The sequence below is a fragment of the Brachycentrus maculatus genome, unplaced genomic scaffold (assembly GCF_059751285.1).
Source record: "Brachycentrus maculatus isolate JH-2025_06_01 unplaced genomic scaffold, ASM5975128v1 h1tg000004l, whole genome shotgun sequence".
NCBI classification, from domain to species: domain Eukaryota; kingdom Metazoa; phylum Arthropoda; class Insecta; order Trichoptera; family Brachycentridae; genus Brachycentrus; species Brachycentrus maculatus.
In genome coordinates, this window is record NW_028280759.1 from 1,033,801 (window position 1) to 1,053,254 (window position 19,454).

General features: G+C 34.9%; 1 protein-coding gene across 2 annotated transcripts in view; it reads left to right on the top strand.

Moving 5' to 3' along the window:
* Cda5 (Chitin deacetylase-like 5) overlaps positions 1-19,454 on the top strand; it is a 203,815-nt gene that overhangs the window by 160,628 nt on the left and 23,733 nt on the right. For both annotated transcript variants that reach the window (XM_088273878.1, XM_088273810.1), the window contains exons 2-4: positions 11,050-11,248; positions 12,599-12,839; positions 14,507-14,733. In XM_088273878.1, coding sequence (XP_088130004.1) covers positions 11,050-11,248; positions 12,599-12,839; positions 14,507-14,733 — 667 coding nt within the window. The remainder of the gene's footprint in view (positions 1-11,049; positions 11,249-12,598; positions 12,840-14,506; positions 14,734-19,454) is intronic.

Here is a 19,454-nt window from a genome sequence, read left to right on the forward strand (position 1 = left end):
TCAGTACTTAATATCCACGAAGATTTGTATTACTTTCACAGTGTTCACTTATTTGACTTTTTTATTACATTTTCCAAGTAAAATACCACGTGAGGCCTTATTCGCAATCACAGAATTCAGTAAGCGTCCGGCAGCTCTCGATGCCGCACGTCTTTTCTAAATTTGATATTTAAAAAAAAAAAAAATTATAATTTTTTTAAAACTCCTTCCCTTTCAATAACTCTTTTCTTTTCAAAACAATATATTTGCTTAGAAGAAAAACTTGTTTTTCCAATGCAAAAACGGTGTTTAAAGAAAAAAATCAATGACATCAAATGTTAACTTGGTTAAGAAAAAAATAATTTGAAATTAAACGTACATTCGGCCTTAAGATTTGAATCCAAGTTTTGAATTACCTTCACACAGTTTACTTATTCGTCTTATTCTTAGGCCGAGAGAATAGAACGCCACACCACTCTGTCTTTGCAAATATTGCATCTCCTCACACACACCCGCCGATTGTTACGACTCATAACCTGACCACTTTCAAGTATTTGGCCACTTTACCTGAAAGGTCTTTATCCCCAAAAACCAACCCAACCTAACCTTTTTTTTGTTTTTTTGTTTTTGTTTTGGGTGGGAAGAGGAAAATCTTTTATAAGACGCCAGGTGACATCCGGGTCACAAGACTGGCAGTGTGGGAATCTCCCTGCTGAGGGCCTACCCACTAAAAACCTCTCCCGTGCAAGCATCTACCACACTCCGGAACCGCCGTTAGGCATTACTTCAGAGTGTGGCATTGTCAAGATCTACTGATCTAACTACAATCTAGCTACTATCTACATCTACTTATGTAACCCAACCTAACCTTACCTAACCTAACCTAACCTAACCTATCTTTAATGTTTATCAGGTTTATCATATCCGCTTATTGTAATGAAGTGATAAAAAGATTAAGGAAATTACACCCTTAAAAAGATTTACGGTGTGGGGTTTCGGCGTAGGTCTTTGCATGAGTAGCGTTTAGACCAAAAGTATTTTACCAAAAAAAACCTTCGATTCATGATTGTAGGAGTAACAATAAAAATTATCGATCGCACAGGAAATTATTACGGATTAGCTGAGTGCACAGAATTGCGTGGTAATAATTGTATTGCATTATATATATATATATATATATTATATATATATATTACATATTATATATATATATATATATATATATATATATATATATATATATATATATATATATATATATATATATATATATATATATATATATATTTATATATATATATATATAAATATAAATATATATATATATATATATATATATATATATATATATATATATATATGTATATATATATATATATATATATATATAATATATATATATATATATATATATATATATATATATATATATATATATATATATATATATATATATATATATATATGCAAACTGTTGTACCCGGCAGTGACGTGCACAAAGTTTTTTTATCAGGATAGGCAGAAGGATTGGGTAAGGATAATGCATAGTAGGCACTCGTGTTTCTATATGGAACGCGAGTAATCCAGGGTAGGCATTGCTTTTCTGCCTATATAGAATACACGCCTCTGGTACCCGGTTACGTGTTGTTCTGACTCAGTGTACTCAAATTGAATTGAAAAAAAAGATAACACACATTAAAAATATGTTTGATTTCACAATGCTTATGGGTGTAGAATATTTTAATATTGATCAAGAAACATGATGTCTGCCATGAGCAATGTTTAGTATTGAGTGTGTTGTTGTTACGTTCAACAGATGGCGCCACCATTAGGGGTCGAAATACCTGTTTTTTATTTATCAAACAAAACATGTTTTTGCTTATCAATGGTCTAAATACCAGTCATTGAAATTTTAAATTTTTATATGTATATTTATTTATAAAGATAATCGAACACCTTATTTACTAAATTTTATTATTTTTTCAAAGTATTGAACTTTGCCAAATTGACGATCAGATAGAAATGAGTTGATTGTAAAACGTTTCATGCAAACTGTGAATCTGCAGAGAAATAGAGAATTTACATATAAAAAGAGAAAGAATCGTTATTTTCACTTTCAGTTCTACAAAAACCAAATGGTTCTATTGTCTGAAAAACGTAATTGTTATTTTTTCAATTCTCTTCCATCAAAAGATGCAACTATTGAATCATTTGTAAAAAAAAACTCAAATATAACTTTTGTATACGAGCATAGTACTATAAAATTCAAGAGTGCAATTTTCTTCCGCCCTTTTTAAAAATATGTTTTAATTCAAACATTTAATTGAAGCATAGAATTGGAAAAATAAGGATGAAAGGTGGATTAAATATGCAGTCGGAATGCGATCTCTCAGGCGAACGTGCGGCAAAACGGTGTATGATAGATGTTCGAATGGTGAAATAAGGAAAGAATGCAAGGCTGAGATAAGCATATTCGATAAAATTAATAATGGTGGGTTGAGATGGTTTGGACATGTGTAACAAATGAGTGAAGATTAAAAGTAAAACAAATTTATGTGGCGAGTATAGTTGAAAGTAGAAGCTGAAGAAGACCGAAGAAAACTTGGCATGATCAAGTTTTCCAAAAACTTCGGTCACTTCAGTCGGAATAATCGACTGGTATGTATGAGGATATGCATGAATGTGGAAGAAGCGAAGATTGTTAAGATTGAAATGACGTAAAGTTAAATGTGTGTGTGTGTGTGTGTGTGTGTGTGTGTGTGTGTGTGTGTGTGTGTGTGTTTCAATCTCAAATACAGTTTTATTGCTGTGGTATATTTATTTATAAGGAACGTCAATTATTTTTTATTAAAGTGCATTGTTATAACCTTCATATAAGAAAATAATATAAATAAAAAAAACAACGAAACCTTTCGAATGTGAATTACGATCGTTTTTTTCTTCTTTACTTTCATTTCTATTGACACTGACCTTTGTTGCGAAGATAATAATGGTTCTCTTAGTCACGTTGAGACAAAGGATTGTAAATAATGTAATATTATTAGAGTAGATAGTCCACTACGCATCCTACGCGAAGCCTTCAAACGGGAATGCCGGAGGAGTAGAGAATAACGATACTAGTCTTCATCGTTATGTCGCGTGCTCAAAAGAAATAGCATAAGCATCTATTATGATAATATGAAATGCTCAAAAGAAAGGTGGTTCAAGTTCATATTTTCGGAATTTATTAAAGTTGCTCTTTAATTTTAATTTAAAAAAATTTCACAAACAATTACATTCCCTAGCAAACTGAATTTTTAACAGTTAGGTACTTAATAAATAATAATAAAACCCTTACCCGCACCCCAATGGTGCATAGGGCACTGCGTCATATAAACGCAGTGTTATCTTGATCGTTTTTATACTAGAAGGATCAGGATCATCATCAAGGTGATCAGCCTTCCGCTTCAGGTCCACCTATGTCCAGGGTAATATTGAATAAATACTACAGTAAAAAAAATCACTTATATTTACTTATAAAGACTTTAAAATATCTCAAAAAGTAAATATCTACTGATACAGTTTTGGTAAGTATACTTTTTTGCCGTTATTATTTTTTTCACTCTAATATTCATTCAATATTACCTTGGACTGGTACCTGAAGCGGAGGGCTGATCACCTTTCCTTCATGTGGCATATACGTGTATGTGTAAGATTCTCCCTAAATTATTTTACTAGCCAAGAGACGCCTGGATTTTTTTTCAGGCGTCCCTTCTATAATTTGGAGCGAAACTTACATACATTTCATGAAGGTCTCTGCTAAATGAAAATCTTACTCGACTCAACCATAGATGGTGCACAGAACTCTCATATATCAATTAAAGGATACATACAACTTCTGAAATTGGAGTAGCGTGATTATCACTCATGGGTAGAGTAGTGAAGTGATCACTTAAACTAACCTATGTAAGCCTTGTAAATACCCAGACTTCGAGATTCATCTTCATCTATGTTAAGAGGTGAATATAAATAACTCCTATGTGGATAAACCCAGATTTGTGAACAAAGATTTGGACACAAAATATTGTCGATATTACTTAACTGTCGTGGAAATAGTTCACTTGTATTCTGAACATCCCACACTTTATGGTACTCCATTTGAGGGGGTTTCACGAGCATATGCAATATGCAGTCATAATATTTTCAATAAAGGCAAGAGCGTGCCCTCTGTATGCATCGTATCTACAAAGCTTTTATTGCTCTTTGATTGCCATTTTCATTTGTGTGGGCAAATGACTCGCTAAAATATATCAGAAATAATATTTACACTAAGCAAATATATTCGCAAGGCGTTAGCGATGAAAATTATAAAAGAACTCGACTGATGAAATTTTATATGCACCGTTTCTTTGCAAGAGTTGGTAGAGGTACAATCTATCTTTGCAAACAATCTTTTCCTCTTCCATATTCCTACATCTTCTCATGCATACGAGTACTCGCCGATTATTCCGACTCCTCACCTGACCACTTTTAAGTATTTTAAATACTTGATCATGCCAAGTTTACCTCAGTCTTCCTTGGTTCCTATTTCCAACTACATTCGCCCCATTAATCTATTCCATAATTTCCACATTAATTACTATTTTACACCCAGATCTACATTCATTTCTTTCCATAACCATAACTTTAGATTTGTCAACATTCATCAACAAATCACTTTCTTTGCACACATGCATTTTTGTCACCAACGCCTGCAGGTCTTCTCTGCTATCGGCCAGAAGAACAGCGTCGTCAGCAAACAAAAGGCTACAGACAAATAAATTATTCATTCTGGCTCCAACACTTGAACCTTTCAGTTCTTTCATGCAATTATTCATGTACAGATTAAATAGCCACAGCGATATTACACATCCCTGTTCAACACTTAAAGATGTTACAAATGGAAATGAACTACTATCGTGGTACAAGGATGCAATGCCTTGGATAAGTTTACTGGTTAATGCATTACTCAGATAATACCTTCCATAGTTTCGTTGTCACCAGCGCCTGATTTATATGTAAAAAAATTGTAATTAATGTTCGTGGAAATATGTTTAGGTAATTATGGTCGGCCTTGTATCCGTGATATTTCATTGTCTACCAAGCAAATTTTAAGTTAATAACATTGTGTATTTTTGAATGTCCTAGATCGATTCACTAGAGGGCGAGTCGTGACCACTAAAATCTAGAGTATAACCTTTCACAAATCGGATACATGTTGCATTTTTATAGCAGACAATTTTAAAACAAAGCCCCAAATATCAAGAGACAAGGTCAGTAAAAGTGAGAGAGTTCAATAGTTTTATGATCTAATTCTTATAAAACATCCTAAATTTTTAGTGTTATTAATTATATATTTTCAAAATCAAAAGGATCTGTGTTTTACATTTTCTTAAAATTGCGTAGAGTGGTTCTAACAAAATCTATGTTTTTTGGGTCACGACTGAGTCGTTATTATTTTTGTCTACGGTCTTACTTTTACAACTAGATATTTGTAATATAATAATTGAATAAACATAAGCATTTCTAAAAAATCAACTTCACAGTTTCAAAGTTTCTCAGGAGTCCCCAAAGGTCAAATACTCATTTGATTTCTTGATTTTAGCTTGGCACCCTTTTTTAGACGCGTTTTTAGAACGACCTCGCCTACCCTACTTTATTGTACAATACATTGAAATGACAAGCACAGCGTATTTAGTATAAAATAGATGGTAAAGAAGTAAAAAAATTATTTCGTGATAAATAAATGTGAACTGACATCTCAACATAGTTGAAGAAGAATATGTTTGTCTGGGTATTTACATTAAAATAATCAGTCTTTCGCTTCAGATAGCAAGCAATCCAGGATAATGTGAAATAAATATTGCAGTGAAAAAATACTTTTTAGATTTTTTTAGCTGTTTAGATATTTCGCGAGTCAAAAAAATATTTAAAAAATGCAAACGTTGTTCTTAACCACTTATTGTCAAGGATGTACTTACCTATCCCTGGAAAAGATAAAGTGCTCGTCGAAACCGGTTGGAGTTATAGAACAAAAAAATCTTTAAAAACAATGTTTCGTATTTTTTTAATTTATGAACACTTATGATGATTTTAACCCCACTGGGGGTTGAACCCGAGATTTCCAGCATGGTAGCCAAACGCGATAACCACTACACTGTTGAGGCGGACCATAAACTTAATGTACCATTTTTTTCTCAATATTTTGACTCCTCGTAGTTGCCCATAATAGGTAGACGATAAATTATTACGTTTTATCTTAAAGAGAAAAAAAATAAAATTCTTAAAAGCTAGAAACAGTCATTTCACAGTATGTTGAAAATACGTTGGTGTAGTTTGCGTTCGCATTATTTATTCATTTAGAAATGATGCCACTTACGAACGTCCAGAGTTCGCATAAATCAATGATCTCGAAATATAATGTTACATAAAATACGCCAAATTGAAATTAGAAAAAACACGTTATAGGCGCCATTGTCACATTGATATTACATCTGTAGTTCTCAAAACAAGTCGTGTTATAAACTCAATAAAGTGATCCTATACAAGTGATTTATTTCATATTGACAACATTTTGAGTGTGTCCAAATACTTACACAAAATCTGGATTATCTCCAATTACAGGAGTTATTTTCATATTATTAAAGTGATCACTTAAACCAGCCTATGACGGTCAGAATGCCCAGACTACCATATTCTTCTTCATCTTTGATGAGATATCAAAAAATAATATGAAAATAACTCTTGTAATTGGAGATAATCCAGATTTTGTGAACAAGTATTTGGACACACTCAAAATGTTGTAAATAAATTATCTGGTCAAATTATAAGCTTAATAATAAAAATGAAAATGGTATTTTCTGGCGTTTCTCATGTGTGTGATTATAATCCAGGATTCGGATCTCACATACTAATATAAGAGTTTCTGCTTAATAAAAAAGCTTCTTTACATCTCACCAATAGATGTCTCTAGTGAAGTTCTAGTGATTCATGAACAAGATTTCTAAATTGGTTCATATATATAGAACTTCCAAGAATTTGAGTAGTGTGGTTGTCAATAATGGGTAGAATTGGTGAATGTTACACTTGTGTAAAGTGATCACTTAAACCAGCCTATGACAGTCGTAAGCCCCGTAAATGCCCAGACTTCCATATTCTTCTTCATCTTTGATGAGATATCAAAAAATAATATTTCATATTGATTTTTTGCATGTGATTTTAATCACAATTTATGTAATCGTTCATTAGAATCCCAGCTAATAGCTGCATAGCTTCAATAATTTGTAAAGTTCTTTTGATAAATGTTTTATCCAACCAATTCACCTTTGTCATTCGCTATTACAGATTTCTGAGGCTTTTTCATACAGGCTAATCAACTTTTTATACAGACTTTCTCCTTCATTTAGGCAAAATGAATACTGGTAAGTATAAGTTTGATGCAAAAACTTTTTGACGATAAATATAACAGGGATCGCGTAGTTGGACTCTCTTTAATTAATGGATTTAACTTTGGTTAAAACCGCATACTTTAGTATTTGCTTGATTTTCAAAGGTCTTAATTATAGAAATATTGAAAATATATTAGATGTGTCAAATTCTACATTGTACCCTACTTGTTTAAGGAATTGTTTTATCAGAAATTGTTTAGGTAGGTACTTTTATAATCATCGATTAAGAAAATTATTTGGACTAGCCAAGGACTGGTCGTAAGCCCTATAAAAACACAGAAATTCAAATTCATATCTCAATAAATATTATAATTTAAAAATAAAAATACTTTTTTTTATTAACATAAATTGTAAACATGTATTTAAATCACAATTTTAAACATATTTTTTGCAGAGACCCACCAAGCCACCTTGTGTGTCTTGTATTCAAAAGCTTTTAACGAAAACCAAAACCGAGTTTCCAGAATTATTTTTGTAATGTATAAATACATTAATATTTTTCAATATAGTCCCTCAAGTGTCGGTTAGGCTTCACATGCTAACCATAACACCCCTCAGGGGTAGCTAGAGAAGATAGAACGCAACACCATTCTGCCTTCGCAAACACTTTTGCATTCCACACTCATTCATCCCCTCGTGTCGATTATTCTGACTTCTGACGTATTCACTCAAGTTATCCAAATATTTGATCACTCCAAGTTTTCCTCAGTTTTCTATGTACAAATGATCGAAATTGCTTTCGTAATATCTTTAAACAATCGGGTATTAACATAAAAATGGAAATAACATAAAATTGGCTCTAGAACCTTAAGTAAACTGATATTATCCATGGTTTAATTTTAATTTTCTTTGCGGTATTTGTGCTTTTATCTATGTCGTACTAGTTCTCTTCCGCATATTGAAAACGAGAAGGAAAGCATAATTAAACAGTGCATAATATAAGCAATCGAGGTTTATCGATGGCAGATCTCGATTTGTGCTCCATTTAATTAACGGAAAATACTGGGTACATATGCAAAACAATCGCCAGTAACAAAGCGAATGAAACGGGGTAGGTACCATCGCATTCCGCAATACAGACATTATAAACAATGAACTGGCATTAGCGAAGCACGAACAGCAATTTAGCAAAATATAAGACGAGCGCCTATCGACATGCCGCTCCAAGAGATCAAAATTAGTTCACAAGCGATATGTAATTAGGAACTATTATTCCACATGCCCGATGACATAACTTGCGTCCAAATTTTGGCGGCTGCGATTTTAGGCAGTAATTATTTGTATGCGTGCCTGAAAGAGATGTGAATAATGGGTAATTATTACTTTTTCGATTACCTACCGATTTCGTTCCGTTTTCCCGGTTCATATTTCTTTCCAGCTTAAACTTTTGATTTCAAACTGTCAAACATCTTCTTTTGTGGTCTCAATCCTGTGGATTGGTCTGCAGAAACAAATGACACCTCCTTCGCCATTCCGGTCTATTATGCGAAAACCATCTTTAGCTCCTCATACGTTGAACAACTATCCCCTTAACAAAACAAAACATATTAGGCGCTAAAAATACGAAATACGAAACCAGATTTGCGCACTGTTTGGTGCGATTAGCTCTAAATGATCGAATTCAAAAATCGATTTGCGTAATTTCGTTTAAAAATATAGATTTTAAGGTAAAATTATAAATACATAGGACCTACATAGAAAAAGGTTCAAAATTCAAATTTTCGATCGTAAATTTCGTATTCAGTCTTGATGTCGTAGAATAAAATAAAACGTCGATATATTGATATAAATATGAGAGAAAAACGGTCTTAGAATTTTGCGTTTTCTTAAATATAACAATGAAAATTATTAAATTATTAGATGAACATTCAAGAAATCCAAGCGACTTCAGGATTATTTGATTTGATAATTTTGCATAATATAAATAAACATTTTATAAAATGTACCTCAAAAAACCGTTGACATAATATGGACTTAGTGGAAAAACGCACAAATATTTTATTTAAATGCTTGTGTGTGTGTATATTTGAAAAAAATAATACATTGCTCACCATCGCTGTAATTATTATAATTGTATTTATCAAAATATATATCACATTAATATCGATAATTCAATGAAAAAATTGCAATGCAAATATCTAGAATTAAATCGATTATAAAATCGTAATTGCTGTGAAAATGAAATCTGCGTTGTGTATAATTAAATATTTTCTTTAATGAAAACAGAAAATTGTTTGGAAAACGGATATCATGACACCAATGCTATAATCAACTTTGAAATACAGTAGTGCAATTACGACAAGAGAAGATGAGTGTGTAGATAATAATTAAGTTCATTTTCTGAACGTTGCGTTCTGCATCATCAGTCTTCCTGTTTCCTAGAATATCAAACATTTCATCATACTTTTGCATGCAATAGTTCTTATCAGAATTTAAATTCATTGAAAATAGAAACTAAATATATCGCTCCCTCCTTTCAACAACGTCAATTACCAAAAATCGTCGATTTTCAGTTATGTTTTCGGAATCCCCAGAAAATGTACTATATCCCAGCAAAAGCGGCATATTTTTAACTCAATATTTACCCGCTACAGGGCAAAAAGTGTTGTTTTTGCATTTTGAAGAAAACGTATTATTTAATTATATTTTTAAACATAATAAATATTTTTCAAATGAAAAAAACATTCATGCTTTACCTAAAAATATCTGTTGCACAGTAAAAAGTTCAATAAGTGGCTTGATATTTATTTTGAATACATTTTATTATATTTTTCAACTTTAAAAACGATCTCCTGAAAAATCAAGTTTTTTTGTATATATGACGTTGTTGAGTGAGCGATATATAAAAGAGCATTCATAGATGGATAATGGAAGTAGGTAGATCTGAAATTTCATATTTGATTGCATATCAACAAAAAATATTTCATATAGTTTTATAAAATTTTATTTTAAAATGTGCCCTCGGCACGGGAAAACTCAGTGAGGGCACACTGTTGTAATTTGTGTGTTAAAATGAAATAAAAATAAATAAATAAATATTATTTAATATAAAATACATGTGTGTTTAGATTAAACAGAAAATAAAACGAAATAATGCCTGAAATGCTTGATATCTGGTGCCTGAAAATAGAAATCATTATACCATATTTTATTAATGCCATCTGTGTCAATAGGTTCACACTAGGTCAATGTAAAATTCTGTGGTTATTTGAATTTTGGCGGGAAGTATGAGAGATGTCAAAATCTGTAACGTCAGTGACAAAAAATTAACCTTAAACTAGATATTGCCGGTAAATATTATTTAAAAAACATCCCTGTCTAACAGAAATAGGTTAATTAAATTTAGATTTTATTTAACAATAACAAAAAATACAAATATCCCATTTTTATCGTGCAAATTTTTCAGACATAGCTGTTTGGGAATTTTGGAGCAAACGCAATTTTAAAGTAAATTGGACTACCCGTTTTTGTAAAAGAAATTAAGAGAATTTATCAAAGGTGATTTGACAATTGTGGTCGTAAACTTTGATAAATCACTTACTGTTCGTTGTTTTTTTATGAATTTATAATAATTGAAATTAATAAGCCTTATTTGATATTTCAGATTCAGCCTCAGCCCAGAGAGAAAGGCAGCGCTCGCCCATCCGCAGCATCCCGGTGGGGGCCGACGTGAAGAGAGACACGGAGTTCAACTGCCCCGAGGAGTTTGGCTACTACCCGCACCCCTCGGACTGCTCGCAGTACTATGTGTGCGTGTTCGGGGGCGCCCTGCTGGAGTCCTGCACGGGAGGCCTCATGTACAGGTAAAAAAATGTTCATCTTATTTATTTTTTTACAAAAATGTTCATTATGTTAGTAATAACCACTCACCGAGATTTTTATGTCTACCGGTTTCGAGACGTACCCGTCTCTTCGTCAGGACAATCACTACCACAGCATGCAAACAATACCACCCTTCACCACCATAGCACCATTTACACACTCAAAACTACACAAAATGTCTATCACTTGCGATTTTTTTGGTCGACATGTTTATTAGTTTTTATTTTGAAACTATTAGTTTAGACCAGTGGTCCGCAAACTTACTAGCCAAAGAGCCAAATATGCACATTACTAATAATAATAAAATAATAAAACCCTCATCCGCACCCCAATGGTGCATAGGGCACTGCGTCATATAAACGCAGTGTTATCTTGATCGTTTACACATGAAGGAAAGGTGATCAGCCCTCCGCTTCAAGTACCAGTCCAGGGTAATATTGAATAAATATTACAGTGAAAAAATCACTCATATTTATTCTTACCCCCCCTGGGAATCGAACCCGGGTCCTCCAGAACGATAGCCGAGCGTACTACTAATAAAAAAATTCTTGAGAGCCTTATCTGTATGCAATTCTACTACACCTTAATTATAATTTAAGACCCATATAATATAAGACAATTTTTTGAGTTTGTTTTTCTTATTATTTTTTGACATCTCATCAAAGATGAAGAAGAATATGGAAGTCTGGGCATTTACGGGGCTTACGACCGTCATAGGCTGGTTTAAGTGATCACTTTACACACGTGTAACATTCACCAATTCTACCCATTATTGACAACCACAGTACTCAAATTCTTGGAAGTTCTATATATATGAACCAATTTAGAAACCTTGTTCATGAATCACTAGAACTTCACTAGAGACATCTATTGGTGAGATGTAAAGAAGCTTTTTATTGAGCAGAAACTCTTATATTAGTATGTGAGATCCGAATCCTTTTGTTTTTCTTCATCTGGAGTAAGCTGTAATTGATTAAAATCACAGAACCAGGAATCAGTCTTCGTCGTCCGACATTTTAACTACGAATGCAAAGTTGCAAAGATTCATACAGATTTTGGGTTATTGATTCAATACAAAATTAATACAGATTTCTAGACTGTAATTCAGATTTTTTGGTTTAGCATATGGCAACACTGAGCACAAGGCCAGAAGAGAGCTGTTGTAGTCTAAACGAACACTGATCGCGGTCATTCAGCAATGGCGTAACGTAACATGCTCGCCGCGAGCAATGTTACGACGTTACGTTATAAAGAAATGCTCCGGTCAGTCTCCACCATCTAACTAACATATTCTTGTGATGTGTTCTACTAATTTTATGTATATTTTTCAGTCATGAGCTGCAGACGTGTGACTGGCCCCGCAACGTCGGGTGCACTGCCGGAGTCCCAGCCGAGCCCGAGAGGTCATCTCCCCCCTCTCTGGCCGCATCCCCCTCGCCCCGCGCCCCGCCCCCGCAGAGAGTCCGGGTGCAGGCCCCCCCCCAGCCCCCCCGTCCGTCACCCAACCCCGTGGTCACGTCACGAGGCCAACCCACCTATGTGAACCAACAAGAGATCCAGGAGATTGTCAAGGTAATGATGCTTATCAAAAACAAAAACAAAAAATTAAATGGGATATTTGATGTATTATGTATTATTTTTATTGATATCTCAACATAGTTGAAGAGGAATATGGAAATCTGGGTATTTATAGAGCTTTCGACCCATGAATAGCTGAACACTTTATACATGTTTGACATTCACCATTCAGCCCACATTAATTTGTCAATATTGACAACCATAAGCACTATCTTGGTTCCAACTGTAATGTATGGAAGTGAAATATGGAATTGGCAAAAGAAGGATGAAAGTAGACTGAATGCAGTCGAAATGCGATCTCTCAGAAGGATGTGCGACAAAACGATGTATGATAGATGTGCGAATAGTGAAATAAGGAAGGAATGCAAAGCTGAGATAAGCTTTATCGATAAAATTAAGAAAGGTGTGTTAAGATGGTTTGGACATGTAGAACGAATGAGTGAGGAAAGAACGGTAAAACAAATTTATGAGGCGAACGTAAGTGGAAAAAAGAGCAGAGGAAGACCGAGAAAAACATGGCACGATCAGGTATGCCAAATACTTGAAAGTGGTCAGGTTAGGAGTCGTAACAATCGGCGGGTATGTATGAGGAGATGCATGAACGTGGAAGAGGCGAAGAATGTTTGCAAAGACAGAGTGGTGTGGCGTTCTATTCTCTCTGCCTACCCCTGCGGGGAAGCGGCGTGATGGTTAGTTAGTTAGTTAGTTATAAGCACTATTATAGATGAGCATAAGCTTCAATTTATACCTTCTTGCATATGCTACTTCTTCAGCAACATCTATTGTTGAGTTTAGTATTTTTTTTTAGTAGAGACTTTTGTGAAATGTCAGTAAGATTCTTCCTGAATTATTTTACATACTAGGAGACGCCTGAAAATATAGTTTTTAATTTTTACTAATCTTATGTTTTGAGCAAATTTTTTTTTACAAAAATAAAACTTAAAGTATCAGGTTATTTAGTTTTTTTTTTTAATTTAAAGAGTTTACAAAATTTAAAAGTCATCAAGATATAATAAAAAATTAAACGGAGGCTGTAAAAAAAAACTTGACCTGATATAAAAAAAAACAAGTCCTACTAAAATAATACTAAAAAACAAAAAGATGAAAAATGGTCGATTATCAAAAAAATTCCAATAAAAAGTATCAAATGACAACTGGCAAGCTCAGTTCAGTTGTTTATTTTATGCAACGCAAACAATCATGAAATTATCCGGAGCATTGGTCTGTATGTTCCCGATAGTTACCTAAGACAGCGTCGGCATAGATTGTTTCACATTCCTATACACAGGACCAACCTGCCGATGGTTATGCCTGTAGGAAGAGCTACCGCTATGTTGAACAATATCACATTGGATATTGATCTGTTCCATGTGTCCGAAGGAGTTTTCCGAAGCGGGATTCTTCTACATATTTAACAAGAGTCTTCTTGCTTACTTTTTAATTTGTTTTTTTAATGTATACACCTTAAATGTTAATTTGTAATGTATATATTAATTATTGAATAAATTGAATTGAATTGAATTGAATTGAACAAGTCGAAACACATGAGCAACTCTCGGGTTAGCGCAATACAATATATGCGCCATCCGCAACACTGCTCATTAGTGGTCAATTTATTGTGTGTGCATGAAAATTCTTCACTATTGCCATTTGTTCTACAGCAACAGCTGTACGCGGAAGTGGACGAGCAACTACCTCCCGCCGAGGAGCTAGAAAATGAGAGTCCACAGCGCGTGTTGCGCGGCGGGCCCAGCAGCGTGGGGCAGGTGGCCCGCGACCGCGACGGGCAGGGCCGCGCGCTCGGCATCACCCCCAACACCATTCAGTCGGGCAAGATCGGAGTTTTCTCCTTCGGGACCCAGGTGGACCAGCAGAGGCAGAATTACAGGTATTGCTCTAGATAATACTGTCCACTTCTGACTGTTGAATTATCAACATGTAGGTTTTAAATACAAACATATAACTATATGCATCTGCACCGAATCAACAATAGTAGACAACAATAACATGTTGTGCGCGTCAAATATGACTCTCATGTCCATACAAATGTTCCAGCCACGCTTTGACAGGGGTCGCGGATAAAAATTGAAAAAGAGATACAACCATATTTATTTTAATTCATATTGTCATTGTTACTGATGATTTTATTAGAAATTAATATTATTGTTTGAAATTACAATTGATTATTATTAAAGTTGTCTTTGTATAAAGAATTGATGATATTTGTTCCACACCCCAATGGTGCATAGGGCACTGCATCATATATATGCATTGTTGTCTTGATCAATAACACACAAAGGAAAGGTGATCAGCCCTCCGCTTCAGGTACCAGCCCAGGGTAATATCAAATAAATATTAGTATGAAAAAATCACTCATATTTATTTGACTCCCCCCCTGGGAATCGAACCCGGGACCTCCAGAACGGTAGCCAAGCGTGCTGACCATTACACTACGGAGGCGGACAATTACAGTTGGAGTTCGATTGCAGTGGATCGATAATTCATTATATACGAGTATATGCAGTGTAATTTTATCTTTACATCTATATGTTTCGTTCTGATGACTTTGCTATTTCAAAACCACTCGTCAGTCCGTATTGTTAGGATGTTAAAATTTCTGTTTTTTTTTTCAATAGTATGCTAGTTTTTTAGTCACATAGCACTTAAAGTTTTTGTGGCTTCATAGGTGTTTTACATGGTAAGCTTTCATAAAAACCGTTTTTATTTCTTTATAATCTGTTAAAGTTTATGACTATTCATGACTAAGCAATTTTATTTTTTGTCAGTGAATCACCACTGGACTTGACTGACTACATTGAATACCTGACCGAACCAACAAACAACATCGATAATAAAAATGACCTGACCCACTTACTAAAAACACACACTGTTCACAAAAGATATAGAAGGGAGACTTCGGAAGAGAACACGCAAATTGAAAGTAAGCAAACAGACCGACAGCTGGCGGAAGAAACAGAAACGACAGACAGAGATAAAAGACAAATACGTTACGGAAGAATTCCGCAAGATGTTAGTTTGAATCAGAGGTGGAGTGAACCAAAGCAAAACATAAACAGCGCTTATCCTTCCACATCTTACTCTAGTCTGCAACAAGGTTCTGTAAAAGTTCCCTTTAAACCGAGCGCCCAAATTGACACTTCATTCCCATCCTATGCAGGCTCAAATAGTGCCATAAATTCCCAAAAATTCACCCCAATTAATTACAATACGAACAATCAATATAGTCAAGGAACATCAAATACCCAATTTAACAAAGGGAGTTCAAGTAGTCAATTTAAGCCGGTAAATGCAAACAGTCACTACAATCAGGGACATGCAAACAGTCAACATAATATTAAAGGAAATGATCAAAACAACCAAGGAAACACAAAGCAGTACAATCAAGGAAGCTATAAAAATCCAATTACAGATAATATCAAATTATCCACATCTGCTCCCAACTTCTCTCCAGATTCATCCAGCAGTTTCATATCTTACTCAAATAATCCTTTTTTACCTATTACCACAACCCCAGCGCCCTTATTTAAAGAAAACTTTCAGTATTTTTCTGTTCAGCCGGGAGCTCCAGCTTCTCTGATCACCAAAGCTCCTCCGATCTCATCTCTCTCGTCTCAACGTGATGGACCATTTGCAGCACTCAGCGGGGGGTTTTATAACAATCATCCCGATAATATTCCTTTTTCTTCCAAACAAAATTTTTTCAACACGGCTAACTTTGATAATCGCCAACCTGCGAAACAAGCCACGGTTCAGCATAATTATGAAGTTCGTTCTCCAAAACCCGAAGAGTACCGAAGCACTTCTTCATCGATCAACAGACCATTGAGGTACGAGAGTATCAGAGGAAACCAATCGGGAAACCGCATCAAATCGGTTACGAAGGAACCTAGCACTACACCGAGGAAGAATAACAAAAGACCGCGTATCAACTCCCAACAAACCACACAAAGATTTAGAGTAAATAGTAACAAACCAAAAAACTATCAGACTCTCCAGAGAAGACCGAAGCCAGATCAACATCATGACTCCAGTAATAATCAGCCTGATAATAATAATGAAGAAGAACCTCAGGAAGATACTAACTCTGAAGAAGGAGAATCTAAAGATGGAAAGAATAATGAATCTCAAGAAGAATCGGAGGAAGATGAAGAGGAAGAGAGTAATGAATCGGATAAAGAAAATACTAAAAAAGAGACGGAGGATAATGAAGAAGATGATGATCAATCTCCCGAAATTAAACCTCCATTTCCCGAACCCCCGGAATATTTTTCCCACATTGAAAATAAGTACGAAAATGTAGTCAACCCATTTGCAGATCCCGAATTCGACTTTGATTCATTTATATCAAAAATAAGAAATTCTCACTTGTCATTGGTACCCCAAAAACAAGTCGAGAAATTAAATAATAATATTCAAGATACCACAGAACACAGGCATATTGACCCGTCTACTTCTACAACTCCCGGTAAGAGACAAGAAAAAGTCATTAAGGATCATCTGAACTACGAAGGTATGAGTACTCCGAGACCCTTCAGCGCCACAACCAAATCCGTGTCCTGGCCTGCTAAACCTGGTAATAATATCTACAGCACAAATGGATCCCCTAGTCCCTCCTCCAGTCCGGCTGATACAAAACCTGTTCGCGAATATGATAGCGATGAATATTACGAAGATGACTATGAGCAGGCTGAGCCATTAAGTAATCAAGTGAAACCTTCCATTTCATCTCATTATTCTAATAAACCTAACAAACCCTCTTACCACAGCTCCTCGAGAAGTCCACCTGTGAATTACCAAACCCAAACTTACGGTTATAATAACGACCGTAGAAAACCCTACACTAATAATACTGCAGTCAGTCAGGCTTATCCGCAATCAAGTGGCTACAGAGACGATTATAAAAATCAAAATACCCAATTATATCCGACCAATGTCAATCAGAAACCTAAATTCCATTCTAGTTTCAACAGTAATACCGGATCATTTATTTCTCCGACACATTCGGATCATAGAAATGTTGAATCCGACAATAGATACCCGCCCAACTATAATGGTTCTCCTAAGTTGCAGCCCGTTAGACCTAGTCAACCGACGGAATACAAATCTGGTCAATATAACAAGTATAAAACTCCAAATCCTAGAGATAATCCTAAGCCACGCCAACCGGATTCTGATACATACAAAAAACCTGTGACAATTTCTAACCGACTTCCACCGGTACGTAATACTAACAACTATAGAGTCACCACTGACAAGACTCACGGTAAGAGAAGACCGATTCCAAAACCTTCCCCGGAAATGAATGATTATTACTACGACGATGAAGAAGAAGATTACGATTATGAACCTCCGGTAAAGTCTAAGTTTATGCCGAGCACCGAAGTTAAGCCGCAAAGACCGCCCATCGCTCAAAATTATGAAGAATATGAAGATTATGATCTAGAAGATTCCAAGAAGCATGGTAAACCCGTAAAACAAGCGGTCAATAATGAAACTACCAACAATGAAGATGACGATGAAGATGAGGAAGACGATGAAGAAGAAGAATACGATGATGATGACGATCAAAACGATAAACAAAAGAACAAAGATAACCATCATCATGATAATGAGGAGCAACAGTTGAAAAGACCGATAACTAAACCGTACAATTCTAATCACGTTAACTCCAACCAGGCTGCAAATATTAAACCCCACAAAGGGTATTCTAGTCATTACAGTAGCCCACATTCCACCGTTCCCGCACAAAAAACTCCCACATTAGTCCCGGTAAAGTTCGATACCTATAATCTCCACACGAATCCCAAAGATTCCGCTTTGAAGCCACCTTACTCCACCAATGCATACACAACCTTGCCAATACTAAGAAGACCGGAGGTAACCAACTATGAGGTACAGCATGGCTCTGCAAACCACGTACAGTCTACAAAAATCCCCTCCACCCTGAATAAACCCAGGTATTTAAACCAGACAACTCTGAGACCGTACACTGTGAGAAACAGACTAGCTAAGCCAGCGTCGACTCTCCCGACTTACACCGAAATCAAGCGTGACCCTACAAAAGAGACTTTCTCTCGCCACCCCACAAGAGCCAGTCAGACTAAGCCGACCACCCAAGCACAAGACTTGAGAACTTTTAGAGTACCGACTGTGAGGACAACCTTGAAAACTGACAGTGACAACCAGGAGACTCGCTACTCACACAATGACCATGACGATAATGCACCAAACAGGTATCCATTCTTATTATATATCAATCACAGTATCGCCACTATTGTAACTGTTTCAAAATTAATCATGTTTGAATACAAGCCTTCAATGAAACAAATTATTTTGGCCAGAAATATCACCAAAAAAAACTGAATTCAAATGCGTAATTGTATAAATTTTAATATTTTTTTTCCATTATATTGTAGTACAGCACTAGTAAAGGAAATAATAAATTGAATGTATCCTTCCATCATAATATCCATTTTTTAAAACATATAAAATAGATAGATTTAACAGTGATAAAATGAAAATAATTCAATTGAAATAAAATTCACACCCATTGAGTAAAATATATATTACAGTCAAACTTGGATATAA